The sequence below is a fragment of the Mixophyes fleayi genome, chromosome 4, assembly GCF_038048845.1.
Source record: "Mixophyes fleayi isolate aMixFle1 chromosome 4, aMixFle1.hap1, whole genome shotgun sequence".
Lineage (NCBI taxonomy): Eukaryota > Metazoa > Chordata > Amphibia > Anura > Limnodynastidae > Mixophyes > Mixophyes fleayi.
The window spans coordinates 10,324,428-10,341,772 of NC_134405.1; the positions used below are offsets into that span (position 1 = coordinate 10,324,428).

The 17,345-nt window shown below is 45.2% G+C and overlaps 2 protein-coding genes across 3 annotated transcripts in view; both read right to left on the bottom strand.

The window, feature by feature from the left end:
• The window catches only part of RNF167 (ring finger protein 167), a 147,139-nt gene that overhangs the window by 57,621 nt on the left and 72,173 nt on the right, over positions 1-17,345 (bottom strand). The gene's annotated exons all lie outside the window — the stretch shown is intronic.
• NFAM1 (NFAT activating protein with ITAM motif 1) overlaps positions 1-17,345 on the bottom strand; it is an 89,314-nt gene that overhangs the window by 15,849 nt on the left and 56,120 nt on the right. For both annotated transcript variants that reach the window (XM_075206294.1, XM_075206293.1), the window contains exons 3-8: positions 15,909-16,217; positions 14,984-15,114; positions 14,480-14,575; positions 13,706-13,774; positions 11,628-11,690; positions 11,464-11,529 (exon numbers count right to left, since the gene is read on the bottom strand). In XM_075206294.1, the coding sequence (XP_075062395.1) occupies positions 11,464-11,529; positions 11,628-11,690; positions 13,706-13,774; positions 14,480-14,575; positions 14,984-15,114; positions 15,909-16,217 (734 nt within the window). The remainder of the gene's footprint in view (positions 1-11,463; positions 11,530-11,627; positions 11,691-13,705; positions 13,775-14,479; positions 14,576-14,983; positions 15,115-15,908; positions 16,218-17,345) is intronic.

Here is a 17,345-nt window from a genome sequence, read left to right on the forward strand (position 1 = left end):
CACTCTCCTATATCTATAGTGTGATTTCTCAGTCACCTCCTGTCACTCTCCTATATCTATAGTGTGATTTCTCAGTCACCTCCTGTCACTCTCCTATATCTATAGTGTGATTCCTCAGTCACCTTCTGTCACTCTCCTATATCTATAGTGTGATTTCTCAGTCACCTCCTGTCACTCTCCTATATCTATAGTGTGATTTCTCAGTCACCTCCTGTCACTCTCCTATATCTATAGTGTGATTTCTCAGTCACCTCCTGTCACTCTCCTATATCTATAGTGTGATTCCTCAGTCACCTCCTGTCACTCTCCTACATCTATAGTGTGATTCCTCAGTCACCTCCTGTCACTCTCCTACATCTATAGTGTGATTCCCCAGTCACCTCCTGTCACTCTCCTATATCTATAGTGTGATTCCTCATTTACCTGCTGTCACTCTCCTATATCTATAGTGTGATTCCTCAGTCACCTCCTGTCACTCTCCTCTATCTATAGTGTGATTCCTCATTGACCACCTGTCACTCTCCTACATCTATACTGTGATTCCCCAGTCACCTCCTGTCACTCTCCTATATCTATAGTGTGATTCCTCATTCACCTGCTGTCACTCTCCTATATCTATAGTGTGATTCCTCAGTCACCTCCTGTCACTCTCCTATATCTATAATGTGATTCCTCATTCACCTTCTGTCACTCTACTATATCTATAGTGTGATTCATCAGTCACCTCCTGTCACTCTCCTATATCTATAGTGTGATTTCTCAGTCACCTCCTGTCACTCTCCTATATCTATAGTGTGATTCCTCAGTCACCTCCTGTCACTCTCCTTTATCTATAGTGTGATTCCCCAGTCACCTCCTGTAACTCTCCTATATCTATAGTGTGATTCCTCAGTCACCTCCTGTCACTCTCCTTTATCTATAGTGTGATTCATCAGTCACCTCCTGTTACTCTCCTATATCTATAGTGTGATTTCTCAGTCACCTCCTGTCACTCTCCTATATCTATAGTGTGATTCCTCAGTCACCTCCTGTCACTCTCCTATATCTATAGTGTGATTCCTCAGTCACCTCCTGTCACTCTCCTATATCTATAGTGTGATTCCTCAGTCACCTCCTGTCACTCTCCTATATCTATAGTGTGATTCATCAGTCACCTCCTGTCACTCTCCTATATGTATAGTCTGGTTCTCCAGTCACCATCTGTCACTCTCCTATATCTATAGTGTGATTCCTCAGTCACCTCCTGTTACTCTCCTATATCTATAGTGTGATTTCTCAGTCACCTCCTGTCACTCTCCTATATCTATAGTGTGATTCCTCAGTCACCTCCTGTCACTCTCCTTTATCTATAGTGTGATTCATCAGTCACCTCCTGTCACTCTCCTATATCTATAGTGTGATTTCTCAGTCACCTCCTGTCACTCTCCTATATCTATAGTGTGATTCCTCAGTCACCTCCTGTAACTCTCCTATATCTATAGTGTGATTCCTCAGTCACCTCCTGTCACTCTCCTTTATCTATAGTGTGATTCATCAGTCACCTCCTGTCACTCTCCTATATCTATAGTGTGATTTCTCAGTCACCTCCTGTCACTCTCCTATATCTATAGTGTGATTCCTCAGTCACCTCCTGTCACTCTCCTATATCTATAGTGTGATTCCTCAGTCACCTCCTGTCACTCTCCTATAACTATAGTGTGATTCCTCAGTCACCTCCTGTCACTCTCCTATATCTATAGTGTGATTCATCAGTCACCTCCTGTCACTCTCCTATATCTATAGTGTGATTCCTCAGTCACCTCCTGTCACTCTCCTATATCTATAGTGTGATTTCTCAGTCACCTCCTGTCACTCTCCTATATCTATACTGTGATTCCTCAGTCACCTCCTGTCACTCTCCTATATCTATAGTGTGATTCATCAGTCACCTCCTGTCACTCTCCTATATGTATAGTCTGGTTCTCCAGTCACCATCTGTCACTCTCCTATATCTATAGTGTGATTCCTCAGTCACCTCCTGTCACTCTCCTACATCTATAGTGTGATTCCCCAGTCACCTCCTGTCACTCTTCTATATCTATAGTGTGATCCCTCAGTCACCTCCTGTCACTCTCCTACATCTATACTGTGATTCCCCAGTCACCTCCTGTCACTCTCCTATATCTATAGTGTGATTCCTCATTCACCTCCTGTCACTCTCCTATATCTATAGTGTGATCCCTCAGTCACCTCCTGTCACTCTCCTACATCTATACTGTGATTCCCCAGTCACCTCCTGTCACTCTCCTATATCTATAGTGTGATTCCTCATTCACCTTCTGTCACTCTCCTATATCTATAGTGTGATTTCTCAGTCACCTCCTGTCACTCTCCTATATCTATAGTGTGATTTCTCAGTCACCTCCTGTCACTCTCCTATATCTATAGTGTGATTCCTCAGTCACCTTCTGTCACTCTCCTATATCTATAGTGTGATTTGTCAGTCACCTCCTGTCACTCTCCTATATCTATAGTGTGATTTCTCAGTCACCTCCTGTCACTCTCCTATATCTATAGTGTGATTTCTCAGTCACCTCCTGTCACTCTCCTATATCTATAGTGTGATTCCTCAGTCACCTCCTATCACTCTCCTACATCTATAGTGTGATTCCTCAGTCACCTCCTGTCACTCTCCTACATCTATAGTGTGATTCCCCAGTCACCTCCTGTCACTCTCCTATATCTATAGTGTGATTCCTCATTCACCTGCTGTCACTCTCCTATATCTATAGTGTGATTCCTCAGTCACCTCCTGTCACTCTCCTATATCTATAATGTGATTCCTCATTCACCTTCTGTCACTCTACTATATCTATAGTGTGATTCATCAGTCACCTCCTGTCACTCTCCTATATCTATAGTGTGATTTCTCAGTCACCTCCTGTCACTCTCCTATATCTATAGTGTGATTCCTCAGTCACCTCCTGTCACTCTCCTTTATCTATAGTGTGATTCCCCAGTCACCTCCTGTCACTCTCCTATATCTATAGTGTGATTTCTCAGTCACCTCCTATAACTCTCCTATATCTATAGTGTGATTCCTCAGTCACCTCCTGTCACTCTCCTTTATCTATAGTGTGATTCATCAGTCACCTCCTGTTACTCTCCTATATCTATAGTGTGATTTCTCAGTCACCTCCTGTCACTCTCCTATATCTATAGTGTGATTCCTCAGTCACCTCCTGTCACTCTCCTATATCTATAGTGTGATTCCTCAGTCACCTCCTGTCACTCTCCTATATCTATAGTGTGATTCCTCAGTCACCTCCTGTCACTCTCCTATATCTATAGTGTGATTCATCAGTCACCTCCTGTCACTCTCCTATATGTATAGTCTGGTTCTCCAGTCACCATCTGTCACTCTCCTATATCTATAGTGTGATTCCTCAGTCACCTCCTGTTACTCTCCTATATCTATAGTGTGATTTCTCAGTCACCTCCTGTCACTCTCCTATATCTATAGTGTGATTCCTCAGTCACCTCCTGTCACTCTCCTTTATCTATAGTGTGATTCATCAGTCACCTCCTGTCACTCTCCTATATCTATAGTGTGATTTCTCAGTCACCTCCTGTCACTCTCCTTTATCTATAGTGTGATTCCTCAGTCACCTCCTGTCACTCTCCTATATCTATAGTGTGATTTCTCAGTCACCTCCTGTCACTCTCCTATATCTATAGTGTGATTCCTCAGTCACCTCCTGTCACTCTCCTATATCTATAGTGTGATCCCTCAGTCACCTCCTGTCACTCTCCTACATCTATACTGTGATTCCCCAGTCACCTCCTGTCACTCTCCTATATCTATAGTGTGATTCCTCATTCACCTTCTGTCACTCTCCTATATCTATAGTGTGATTTCTCAGTCACCTCCTGTCACTCTCCTATATCTATAGTGTGATTTCTCAGTCACCTCCTGTCACTCTCCTATATCTATAGTGTGATTCCTCAGTCACCTTCTGTCACTCTCCTATATCTATAGTGTGATTTCTCAGTCACCTCCTGTCACTCTCCTATATCTATAGTGTGATTTCTCAGTCACCTCCTGTCACTCTCCTATATCTATAGTGTGATTTCTCAGTCACCTCCTGTCACTCTCCTATATCTATAGTGTGATTCCTCAGTCACCTCCTGTCACTCTCCTACATCTATAGTGTGATTCCTCAGTCACCTCCTGTCACTCTCCTACATCTATAGTGTGATTCCCCAGTCACCTCCTGTCACTCTCCTATATCTATAGTGTGATTCCTCATTTACCTGCTGTCACTCTCCTATATCTATAGTGTGATTCCTCAGTCACCTCCTGTCACTCTCCTCTATCTATAGTGTGATTCCTCATTGACCACCTGTCACTCTCCTACATCTATACTGTGATTCCCCAGTCACCTCCTGTCACTCTCCTATATCTATAGTGTGATTCCTCAGTCACCTCCTGTCACTCTCCTATATCTATAATGTGATTCCTCATTCACCTTCTGTCACTCTACTATATCTATAGTGTGATTCATCAGTCACCTCCTGTCACTCTCCTATATCTATAGTGTGATTTCTCAGTCACCTCCTGTCACTCTCCTATATCTATAGTGTGATTCCTCAGTCACCTCCTGTCACTCTCCTTTATCTATAGTGTGATTCCCCAGTCACCTCCTGTCACTCTCCTATATCTATAGTGTGATTTCTCAGTCACCTCCTGTCACTCTCCTTTATCTATAGTGTGATTCCTCAGTCACCTCCTGTCACTCTCCTATATCTATAGTGTGATTCATCAGTCACCTCCTGTCACTCTCCTATATGTATAGTCTGGTTCTCCAGTCACCTCCTGTCACTCTCCTATATCTATAGTGTGATTCCTCAGTCACCTCCTGTCACTCTCATACATCTATAGTGTTTTTCCTCAGTCACCTCCTGTCACTCTTCTATATCTATAGTGTGATTCATCAGTCACCTCCTGTCACTCTCCTATATCTATAGTGTGATTTCTCAGTCACCTCCTGTCACTCTCCTATATCTATAGTGTGATTCCTCATTCACCTCCTGTCACTCTCCTATATCTATAGTGTGATCCCTCAGTCACCTCCTGTCACTCTCCTACATCTATACTGTGATTCCCCAGTCATCTCCTGCCACTCTCCTATATCTATAGTGTGATTCCTCAGTCACCTCCTGTTACTCTCCTATATCTATAGTGTGATTTCTCAGTCACCTCCTGTCACTCTCCTATATCTATAGTGTGATTCCTCAGTCACCTCCTGTCACTCTCCTTTATCTATAGTGTGATTCATCAGTCACCTCCTGTCACTCTCCTATATCTATAGTGTGATTTCTCAGTCACCTCCTGTCACTCTCCTTTATCTATAGTGTGATTCCTCAGTCACCTCCTGTCACTCTCCTATATCTATAGTGTGATTTCTCAGTCACCTCCTGTCACTCTCCTATATCTATAGTGTGATTCCTCAGTCAACTCCTGTCACTCTCCTATATCTATAGTGTGATTCATCAGTCACCTCCTGTCACTCTCCTATATCTATAGTGTCATTTCTCAGTCACCTCCTGTCACTCTCCTATATCTATAGTGTCATTTCTCAGTCACCATCTGTCACTCTCCTATATCTATAGTGGGATTCCTCAGTCACCTCCTGTCACTCTCATACATCTATAGTGTTTTTCCTCAGTCACCTCCTGTCACTCTCCTATATCTATAGTGTGATTCATCAGTCACCTCCTGTCACTCTCCTACATCTATACTGTGATTCCCCAGTCACGTCCTGTCACTCTCCTATATCTATAGTGTCATTTCTCAGTCACCTCCTGTCACTCTCCTATATCTATAGTGTGATTCCTCAGTCACCTCCTGTCAATCTCCTATAAGTATAGTGTGGTTCTCCAGTCACCATCTGTCACTCTCCTATATCTATAGTGTGATTCCTCAGTCACCTCCTGTCACTCTCCTATATCTATAGTGTGATTCCTCAGTCACCTCCTGTCACTGTCCTATATCTATAGTGTGATTCCTCAGTCACCTCCTGTCACTCTCCTATATCTATAGTGTGATTCATCAGTCACCTCCTGTCACTCTCCTATATCTATAGTGTGATTTCTCAGTCACCTCCTGTCACTCTCCTATATCTATAGTGTGATTCCTCAGTCACCTCCTGTCACTCTCCTATATCTATAGTGTGATTCATCAGTCACCTCCTGTCACTCTCCTATATTTATAGTGTGATTCTCCAGTCACCATCTGTCACTCTCCTATATCTATAGTGTGATTCCTCAGTCACCTCCTGTCACTTTCCTACATCTATAGTGTGATTCCCCAGTCACCTCCTGTCACTCTTCTATATCTATTGTGTGATCCCTCAGTCACCTCCTGTCACTCTCCTACATCTATACTGTGATTCCCCAGTCACCTCCTGTCACTCTCCTATATCTATAGTGTGATTCCTCATTCACCTCCTGTCACTCTCCTATATCTATAGTGTGATCCCTCAGTCACCTCCTGTCACTCTCCTACATCTATACTGTGATTCCCCAGTCACCTCCTGTCACTCTCCTATATCTATAGTGTGATTCCTCATTCACCTTCTGTCACTCTCCTATATCTATAGTGTGATTTCTCAGTCACCTCCTGTCACTCTCCTATATCTATAGTGTGATTTCTCAGTCACCTCCTGTCACTCTCCTACATCTATAGTGTGATTCTCCAGTCACCTCCTGTCACTCTCCTATATCTATAGTGTGATTCCTCAGTCACCTCCTGTCACTCTCCTACATCTATAGTGTGATTCTACAGTCACCTCCTGTCACTCTCCTATATCTATAGTGTGATTCCCCAGTCACCTCCTGTCACTCTCCTACATCTATAGTGTGATTCTCCAGTCACCTCCTGTCACTCTCCTATATCTATAGTGTGATTCCTCAGTCACCTCCTGTCACTCTCCTATATCTATAGTGTGATTCCTCATTCACCTTCTGTCACTCTCCTATATCTATAGTGTGATTTCTCAGTCACCTCCTCTCACTTTCCTATATCTATAGTGTGATTCATCAGTCACCTCCTGTCACTCTCCTATATGTATAGTGTGATTCCCCAGTCACCTCCTGTCACTTTCCTATATCTATAGTGTGATTCATCAGTCACCTCCTGTCACTCTCCTATATCTATATTGTAATTCCCCTGTCACCTCCTGTCACTCTTCTATATCTATAGTGTGATTCCTCAGTCACCTTCTGTCACTCTCCTATATCTATAGTGTGATTCCTCAGTCACCTCCTGTCACTCTCCTATATCTATAGTGTGATTCCCCAGTCACCTCCTGTCACTCTCCTATATCTATAGTGTGATTCCTCAGTCACCTTCTGTCACTCTCCTATATCTATAGTGTGATTCTCCAGTCACCTCCTGTCACTCTCCTATATCTATAGTGTGATTCCTCAATCACCTCCTGTCACTCTCCTATATCTATAGTGTGATTCCTCAGTCACCTCCTGTCACTCTCCTATATCTATACTGTGATTCCTCATTTACCTCCTGTCACTCTCCTACATCTATACTGTGATTCCCCAGTCACCTCCTGTCACTCTCCTATATCTATAGTGTGATTCCTCATTCACCTTCTGTCACTCTCCTATATCTATAGTGTGATTCCTCAGTCACCTCCTGTCACTCTCCTATATCTATAGTGTGATTCCTCATTCACCTTCTGTCACTCTCCTATATCTATAGTGTGATTCCTCATTCACCTTCTGTCACTCTCCTTTATCTATAGTGTGATTCATCAGTCACCTCCTGTCACTCTCCTATATCTATAGTGTGATTCCCCAGTCACCTCCTGTCACTCTCCTATATCTATAGTGTGATTCCCCAGTCACCTCCTGTCACTCTCCTACATCTATAGTGTGATTCATCAGTCACCTCCTGTCACTCTTTTATATCTATAGTGTGATTCCCCAGTCACCTCCTGTCACTCTCCTATATCTATAGTGTGATTCCTCAGTCACCACCTGTCACTCTCCTATATCTACAGTGTGTGATTCCCCAGTGACCTCCTGTCACTCTCCTATATCTATAGTGTGATTCCCCAGTCACCTCCTGTCACTCTCCTACATCTATAGTGTGATTCCCTAGTCACCTCCTGTCACTCTTTTATATCTATAGTGTGATTCCCCAGTCACCACCTGTCACTCTCCTATATCTACAGTGTGATTCCCCAGTGACCTCCTGTCACTCTTCTACATCTATAGTGTGATTCCTCAGCAGGGCCGTAACTAGGGCTGTGCGACAGGGGCGACCGCCCAGGGCGCAATGCTGAAGGGGGGCGCAATTTAGGAATATTTTAGGTTAATTTGGCTAAAATTGAGGGCTAGGGGGGCAGCATTTGTCTTTCTCGCCCAGGGCACTAGAATTCTAAGTTACGGCTCTGTTCCTCAGTCACCTCCTGTCACTCTCCTACATCTACAGTATGATTCCCCAGTCACCTCCTGTCACTCTCCTATATCTATAGTGTGATTCCTTAGTCACCTCCTGTCACTCTCCTATATCTATAGTGCAGCGGTTCCCAAAGCGTGCGACGCGGCTCCCTGGGATGCCGCGGCACTGTCACAGGGGTGTCCCAATCGCCCTCGAAAAAAAAAAGAACTTACCCATCCAGCGCCGGATCCTCCTCACTGTGCTCAACTTCTCACTGACTGCCGGGCGTGACATCGTCACGTCCGACAGTTTCAGTGAGGAGCAGGAGCAGCAGCAGAGAGAAGACATCGGAAAAGAAGACATCAGAAAATGAGGAAGAAGGTAATTAAATGAACGGAGTGTGAAGGGGGGCAGAGAGAGAGAGACGCTGAAGGAGAGGAGGGGGACACAGAGAGACGCTGAAAGAGAGGAGGGGGACACAGAGAGATGCTGAAAGAGAGGAGGGGGTCACAGAGAGACGCTGAAAGAGAGGAGGGGGACACACAGAGACGCTGAAGGAGAAAAGGGGGACACAGAGAGACGCTGAAGGAGAGGAGGGGGACACAGAGACGCTGAAGGAGAAAAGGGGGACACAGAGAGACGCTGAAGGAGAGGAGGGGGGACACAGAGAGACGCTGAAGGAGAGGAGGGGGACACAGAGAGAGAGACGCTGAAGGAGGGGAGGGGGACAAAGAGAGACGCTGAAGGAGGGGAGGGGGACAGAGAGAGAGACGCTGAAGGAGGGGAGGAGGACAGAGAGAGAGACGCTGAAGGAGGGGAGGAGGACAGAGAGAGAGAGACGCTGAAGGAGGGGAGGGGGACAGAGAGAGAGACGCTGAAGGAGGGGAGGAGGACAGAGAGAGAGAGACGCTGAAGGAGGGGAGGAGGACAGAGAGAGAGAGACGCTGAAGGAGGGGAGGGGGACACAGAGAGAGATGCTGAAGGAGGGGAGGGGGACACAGTGATCTGGCAAAGAGGGGGACACAGTGTGTGAGCTGGCAAAGAGGGGGACACAGAGTGTGAGATGGGAATGAGGGGGACACAGAGTGTGAGATGGCAACGAGGGGGACACAGAGTGTGAGATGGCAACGAGGGGGACACAGTGTGTGAGATGGCAATGAGGGGAACACAGAGTGTGAGATGGCAAATAAGGAGGTACAGAGTGATATGGTTAAGGAGCGCAGTAATATGATGAAAGGGCACAATGTGATGGTGAAGGGGGTCTAAATACATCTTATGTCATTTTGACCCAACTACTTAAAAATGGGAGTACCCGGTAACTATTTTGGCTTAGGGGTGCCTTGGAAAAATTATGGTGACCCTAAGGGTGCCTCGTACTGAGAAAGTTTGGGAACCACTGCTATAGTGTGATTTCCCAGTCACCACCTGTCACTCTCTTATAGCTAGAGTGTGATTCCCTAGTCACCTCCTGTGACTGGATTACTTATAAATAGTTTATGGTATAAATTTATTTAAAGGAAATAGCGCAGGGCATTTATTTATATAATTGCAAATGTACTTATGGTTTATATTGTGTGTATGTTGGTAAAGGAGATATCTTTATTTCTGGGACATGGGGAAGATATATGTTTGTTTTAACTTTGCTAGTGGAAATACATTATATATCTGATACAATAAGCCTTTGTTGAGGAAGTCTTTTGTGTATCTTGGAGTAGGGAAATGACTTGTTTGGGATTTTGTGACTTTCTTTGGGAATGTGTATTCTGAACTGTCTGTAGAAAGTCCCCATGTCAATCTCCCCCAGTTAGTACCACCCTTTTTGTGTCTCTCCCTTCCCTTGAGGTTGTAAGCTCTCATGAGCAGGGCTCTCTTTCCTTGTGTGCTCCTTCTACTGTTCCTTTACCCTCTGTACCTCTTGGCCTGCTTCGCTAGCCCTGTTTTCTTAAGCTTTGGTCTTCTTCTTGCTGATTTCTACCATCCCTTTCACTATCTGTCAGATATAATCTGATTTGTTTTACCCTGTCACCTGTGTTTGTATATATTTTTGTATCATGTTGTGTCTTGATTCTGTTTTCTGTATATGTACTGTACGGTGCTGCGGACCCTTTGTTAATTAGACCTCTTGATGTGTGAGGGTCTAGCACCTGAAGGCACAGAAATGTTTAATTTAGACTTGCTACTAGATGCAGGAAATCGCAGCAAGTTTTAGAATATTACAGATAAGTGTAAATATTGTTAGCTTTGCATTGCACGTAAATTCATATTTGGGTAAACAAATTGCATCCTGATTCTAAAAATAGCTCAGACCTCAGGGGGCTGGCTTACCCTGTGAGGCTGTGTTCAAATCTGTATAAAAAAGCACTGTCTTGTATTGAAAATTGTTCTTCTTGTTCCATCTGACCTGCTCCCTGGTACCTTCAACAAGTGTGAGCAAATAAACATCACTTGCTTCAAAGACCTGCTTGGAAACTTCTCTATCCCTATGACCTACAGATTAGACCCAAAATCTAATCCGTTCCAGGCTTTTTCTGAGGTTTGGACCCAGCTTTATGGTACCACCACTCTGCCCGCTACACTGCAGCTCTAGCCAGTGTGCTAGGCCAGGGGGGATCCATCCACAGCAGCCCTGATCCATAGTAAGAGGTCAGGGGTACCAGCCCAGGTACACCAGTAATGGGGTACACTCACAGCGTCAGTTACCCAGAAGTAACCCGGTTCTGGATGCCGGTAAGGAGTCCAGTGGTGGCAGCATTTGTAAGCCCCTCCTACTGCGGTTAGAGGGTGCATTTGGGATAATGAAAGGGAACGGTGGCAAAATAAGCCCAGCCGGTTCCCAGCAACAACAGACAGGGTGGCATAGGCGGTCCATTTAATCACAGCATTATTCTCCTGTCTCTGTACATGTCATTTCCCAGTCACCTCCTTTCACACTCTCTGTCTCTATACATGTGATTCCGCAGTCACAGCCTGTCACACTCTTCTGTCTCTGTGCATGTGATTCCTCCAGTGCTGTTACTCACATGTCTTTGATGGGGCTTCCCCGTACCTCCGCCCTGTGCCTTCTCATGTATAGAGGGAGTTTTCACCTGACAGAAAATATACTCAGTATTATTATACAGAGCAGCACGATCCTTATCATTGTGTAGGTACAGAGATACTCAGGTCTGGTATATAATTATCTTACCTGTGGTTTGGGCCTTCTCACAGGACTTTGGTTGACGACACTGTGGACTTCTGCGTGGTGTTTCTGCAGTAGAATTAATTATTACGTTGGAAGACTCTGATATTTGCGAAATGTGGAGTATTGGCCTCAGTCACCTCTTCCTTATTTATTACTTACTAAAAGACAATGCTGGAGTGAAGATAAAGCTTATGGGGCAGTAAATTCATAGCAGGGTAAACGATTCAGACAGAGTGGGGCAGGTAAGTGGCAGACAAAGGTTAATGTAAAAACCCGTTCCAGAGGGTGTGGCTTATCACAATGGGGGCGTGGACACATTGTGATGGGGGCGTGGCTGTGTCACGATGGATGCATGCTACATGCTTCTAAAGCGCTAGACCACGCCAGAATCTGGACTACATCCGGACAGTGTACTCTGCAGTGTGATTGGTTCAGACAGGAGTTAATGGAGAACATTATATAAAAGCAGAGAAATATGAATATATTCTTAAAACTGTTTATACTGAAACCACTGTAGAACTATTTTATATAGTTGGCGGACTTCACAAATGTGACTTTTTTTCCTATATTTAAAGAAAGTGAGTATGTCGCCAAAAGTAGGAGAAAATCCAGCTGCAAGTGCAGTGTTGCTCCTTGGGTAACCTTGTAGCACTCTGGGGAAGGGGGGGGGGGGTCAAATTTAAAAAGTTTGGACAGATTTTTGAGTTGGGAGGGGGGTGCATCCTAATTCAACATTAAACCACAGTGTAAAAATAAAGCCGGTATGTGTGCTACTTGCAGAAGCAGACGGCATTTTTCCCTGCACGCCCCAAAAAAATTTTAAAAGAAAAGATTGCATTCGCCCCTATGCAATATAGTTTATCCAGGGGCAAATTTGCTCCCTGAACCTGGATTTTCAGAAAAGGCAGCTGGGGAAATGATTTCAGCCACAAGTTTTCATTCTGTTATCTTTGGTTGTTGTTTTGAATCAGATTTCACCTCTATAAAATGATCAGGGGCCTGATTCATTAAGGATCTTAACTTAAGAAACTTCTTATTTCAGTCTCCTGGACAAAACCAGAATTACTTGTACAATTGCTTTTCAGTCCAGCCTTGCTGGGGACAGACAATCATTTCGGGCTTAGACATGAGCAACAAAATGGATATGGTGCAGAACGGTGGCTCAGTGATTAGCACTTCTTCCTCACAGCGCTGGTGTCATGCAGGGCCATCTTAACAACATTATGGGCCCCCGGGCAAAGCAGTGCACCGGGGCCCCTAGATATAGATATATAGATGTATACAGATACAGATATAGATATAGATAGATAGAGATAGAGATAGATAGATGTACTTGCTCAGTGACCCTTGTAGGTTTTTTTTTTGCAGGTTTTTTTCTTTTGCAGGATTATTTATTCTCATTAAGAGCCGTGCCTATGGGGCCCCCTTGCCCGTGGGGCCCCCGGGCAGCTGCCCATCGTGCCCAATGGAAAAGATGGCCCTGGTGTCATGAGTTCAATTCCCGACCATGGCCTTATCTATGTGGAGTTTGTATGTTGTCCCCGTGTTTGCGTGGGTTTCCTCTGGGTGCTCCAGTTTCCTCCCACACTCCAAAAACACACTGGTAGGTTAATTGGCTGCAATCAAAATTAACCCTAGTCTGTCTCTGTCTCTCTATGTGTGTGTGTGTGTGTCTGTGTGTTAGGGAATTTAGACTATAAGCTCCAATGGGGCAGGGACTGATGTGAATGAGTTCTCTGTACAGCGCTGTGGAATCAGTGGCGCTATATAAATAAATGTTGATGATGATGATGGTGTATTGGACGCTTTTCAACATCAAGAAATGTTTGCAGCTGACCTGCACTGTCAGATAACACGTTGTATATTTTCTCGTTGAAGCCTTAGGTCAGCTATAGGTGGCTCTCTGGGGTGTATCGCTATCTGGGAATATTTTTACTAGGGTAAATAAGGATTCCTAACACCTCCCTTATTTCCTCTTACGACAGCATATTGTACTGCCCCCTTGTGGAAGAGGGCTGAAAGTGCATGACCTGAGACAGCTGGTGGTTATTGTAGTCTATTAAGAAGTAGGGGCGTCTCACCAAGTCCTTGGGTTTGGATGGGTCTTCTTCCAGGACGTCATACACATCATCAGACCGGGGCTCCAGGCTCTGCTCAAAGGAGGAAAAGGTTCAATAAACAAAACACAGCCCGCTGGAGACTGAGGACCTAACTCAGAGTTGGATGCATTTTTGTGTCACAAAAAGCGTACTTAGGTGTGTATATCGAGCTGGATTTATCTCCAGATACGTCCAACTACAAGACGGCAGCGTTTCCTCAGCCGGTATAGGCCAGACGTACAAGGCTGTGTACTGATGCCTAGCGATAGCGTCTAGATGCGGCTTGACAGTGTTATCGGTGAGTGTGGAAGTCATATTACCCTATTTGTACACAATATAATGATGTGTCATATACATAAGAGAGTATAGCGTAGGTGACCGTGTCATTAGTAAATGCCGAAGCCGCTTCTTATACATAAAATATAGTGAAATACAAAACACTACCCACGGCTGGCGCTTACGCTATAGACATGAAATGGGAAACCTCTTTCCTTCATTAGTCCAAATGGAAATGACAAATAATCAGAATAGACGGCCAGGACTTGATATAATATAGGCAAACAGCCAATCAGAAGTGGCGATATGGTACTGCGGTGTCATCGTCATCATGGCGTATCTGGGCAGCACCCGCGTTTGATTCTGTCGCTTATTTAGGTGGAGAATTGTTCCCACCCCCCCACAAGTCACGCCCTCCATCCGGGGCGAGGTTTTATTATACAGTCAGAGTATTGTCCGCTGATAACAGTCCACGCTCACCGTGTACAAGGATCCCGCCGTGTCGCCATCAGACGCCTGGGCGTTTGCGGTCTGTCCGGCCGTGGCGAATTCTCTGGCCCGCGTTGAAGGCTTTTGCTGCAGGTCAGAAGCATGTCTAATATATTACTAATTACACCCATGTACACAACAAGAGAAGTTGCACTCTGTGGATGTCCATACAGACAGAATAGGAGCAGATACTGAGAATTACACCACAGCATACACATAAAAGAGAAGTGGTAATATGCAGTTGAACATACATTCAGATTACTAACAGATAGTGAGAATTACATCTAACATATAGACCTAGAGAAGTCGCACTGTGCAGCTGTCCGTACATCCAGAATAAGAACAGATACTGAGAATTACACCCAGCGTATGAATAAAGAGAAGTTGCACTGTGCAGCGGTCCTTGCATAGAGAGCACCAGCAGATACTAAAAACTTTTCACAGAGTAATAGTCCCAGTCTAGTTCTTTAACATTATAGGGTGTCATTTTGTTACCTGCCTCTTCCAGAAAAATGGCACCACCAGGAAGGTCCCTGCACCCGACAGGAGAAACAGGAGAACGCACAGGGCTATCAGTCCACAGCACAGCTTCTGAGAGGTGCTAGTAGGTTCTACATAGCCAGAATCTAGGAGAGAAACCAGACAGAGGGGAGCTATGAGTCTGTCCCTCCTCCTGCAGGGTGACACAGACAGAAGGGAGCTATGAGTCTGCCCCTCCCCCTGCAGGGTGACACAGACAGAAGGGAGCTATGAGTCTGTCCCTCCCCTTACAGGGTGACACAGACAGAAGGGAGCTATGAGTCTGTTCCTCCCCCTGCAGGGTGACACAGACAGAAGGGAGCTATGAGTCTGTCCCTCCCCCTACAGGGCGACACAGTGACACAAACAGAAGGGAGCTATGAGTCTGTCCCTCCTCCTGCAGGGTGACACAGACAGAAGGGAGCTATGAGTCTGCCCCTCCTCCTGCAGGGTGACACAGACAGAAGGGAGCTATGAGTCTGTCCCTCCCCCTGCAGGGTGACACAGACAGAAGGAAGCTATGAGCCTGTTCCTCCCCCTGCAGGGTGACACAGACAGAAGGGAGCTATGAGTCTGTCCCTCCCCCTGCAGGGTGACACAGACAGAAGGGAGCTATGAGTCTGTCCCTCCCCCTGCAGGGTGACACAGACAGAAGGAAGCTATGAGCCTGTTCCTCCCCCTGCAGGGTGACACAGACAGAAGGGAGCTATGAGTCTGCCCCTCCCCCTGCAGGGTGACACAGACAGAAGGGAGCTATGAGTCTGCCCCTCCCCCTGCAGGGTGACACAGACAGAAGGGAGCTATGAGTCTGCCCCTCCCCCTGCAGGGTGACACAGACAGAAGGGAGCTATGAGTCTGTCCCTCCCCCTGCAGGGTGACACAGACTATTAATGGCACTCACCTCGTACATGTACGTATGTTCCGCTCCCATTGGCGCTTCTCTTTCCACAGGTCACCCGGCAGTAGTAGACCGCCGACGGGCCGCTCCCTGTAATATTATGCTGCACTGACCAGGAGGTGCTGCTGTTACTCAGGATAACACTCCTTGTATCCAGTAAAGTTCCGGGCGCATCCTGGTGGAAGACTGATGATATCACCTCTACCTGTGGACTTGTGATCGACATTGTGATATCACAATTAACGGAGGACGTTCTCCCGCTGAGTGTGACAAGGAGCCGGGGCTTCTGGTCAACAGAGAGAGACATACAGGCTGCAAGAGAGGACATGGGGGGGTCAGTATATGGAGGTAACACACAGTCTGCAGACCGCACATCGCCCGACATGTGTCTGCAGTTAGGAGCTACTATAAAACGTCATTTTATATACAGCACGCACTGAGGACGTCCCGCTAGATGTTTGTGTTGTAAATTGTTTTTCTTTTTTTAAAAAAAACAACATTTTTTTCCCAATGTTGGGCCTGATTCATTAAGGATCTTAACTTAAGAAACTTCTTATTTCAGTCTCCTGGACAAAACCATGTTACAATGCAAGGGGTGCAAATTAGTATTCTGTTTTGCACATAAGTTAAATACTGACTGTTTTTTCATGTAACACACAAATATCAACTTTAAATTTCAGTGTACAAATAAGCTATCAAGTATTTGTGTGCTACATGAAAACACAGTCAGTATTTAACTTATGTGCAAAACAGAATACTAATTTGCACCCCTTGCATTGTAACATGGTTTTGTCCAGGAGACTGAAATAAGAAGTTTCTTAAGTTAAGATCCTTAATGAATCAGGCCCTAAATTTTAACAGGTGACAATAACTCACTACTTTATCGTTTGTCTGTGCATTCTGCTGCTCCAATGGAACAGGGACTGATGTGAGTGAGCTCTCTGTACAGCGCTGCGGAATTAGTGGCGCTATATAAATAACCATGACATGTATACACACACACAGATCCCAGTACAGACACTACTACACCATGACATGTATACACACACACAGATCCCAGTACAGACACTACTACACCATGACATGTATACACACACACAGATCCCAGTACAGGCACTACTACACCATGACATGTATACACACACACACACACAGCCCAGTACAGACACTACTACACCATGACATGTATACACACACAGCCCAGTACAGACACTACTACACCATGACATGTATACACACACACAGCCCAGTACAGACACTACTACACCATGCCATGTATACACACACACAGATCCCAGTACAGACACTACTACACCATGCCATGTATACAAACACACAGCCCAGTACAGACACTACTACACCATGACATGTATACACACACACAGCCCAGTACAGACACTACTACACCATGACATGTATACACACACACAGCCCAGTACA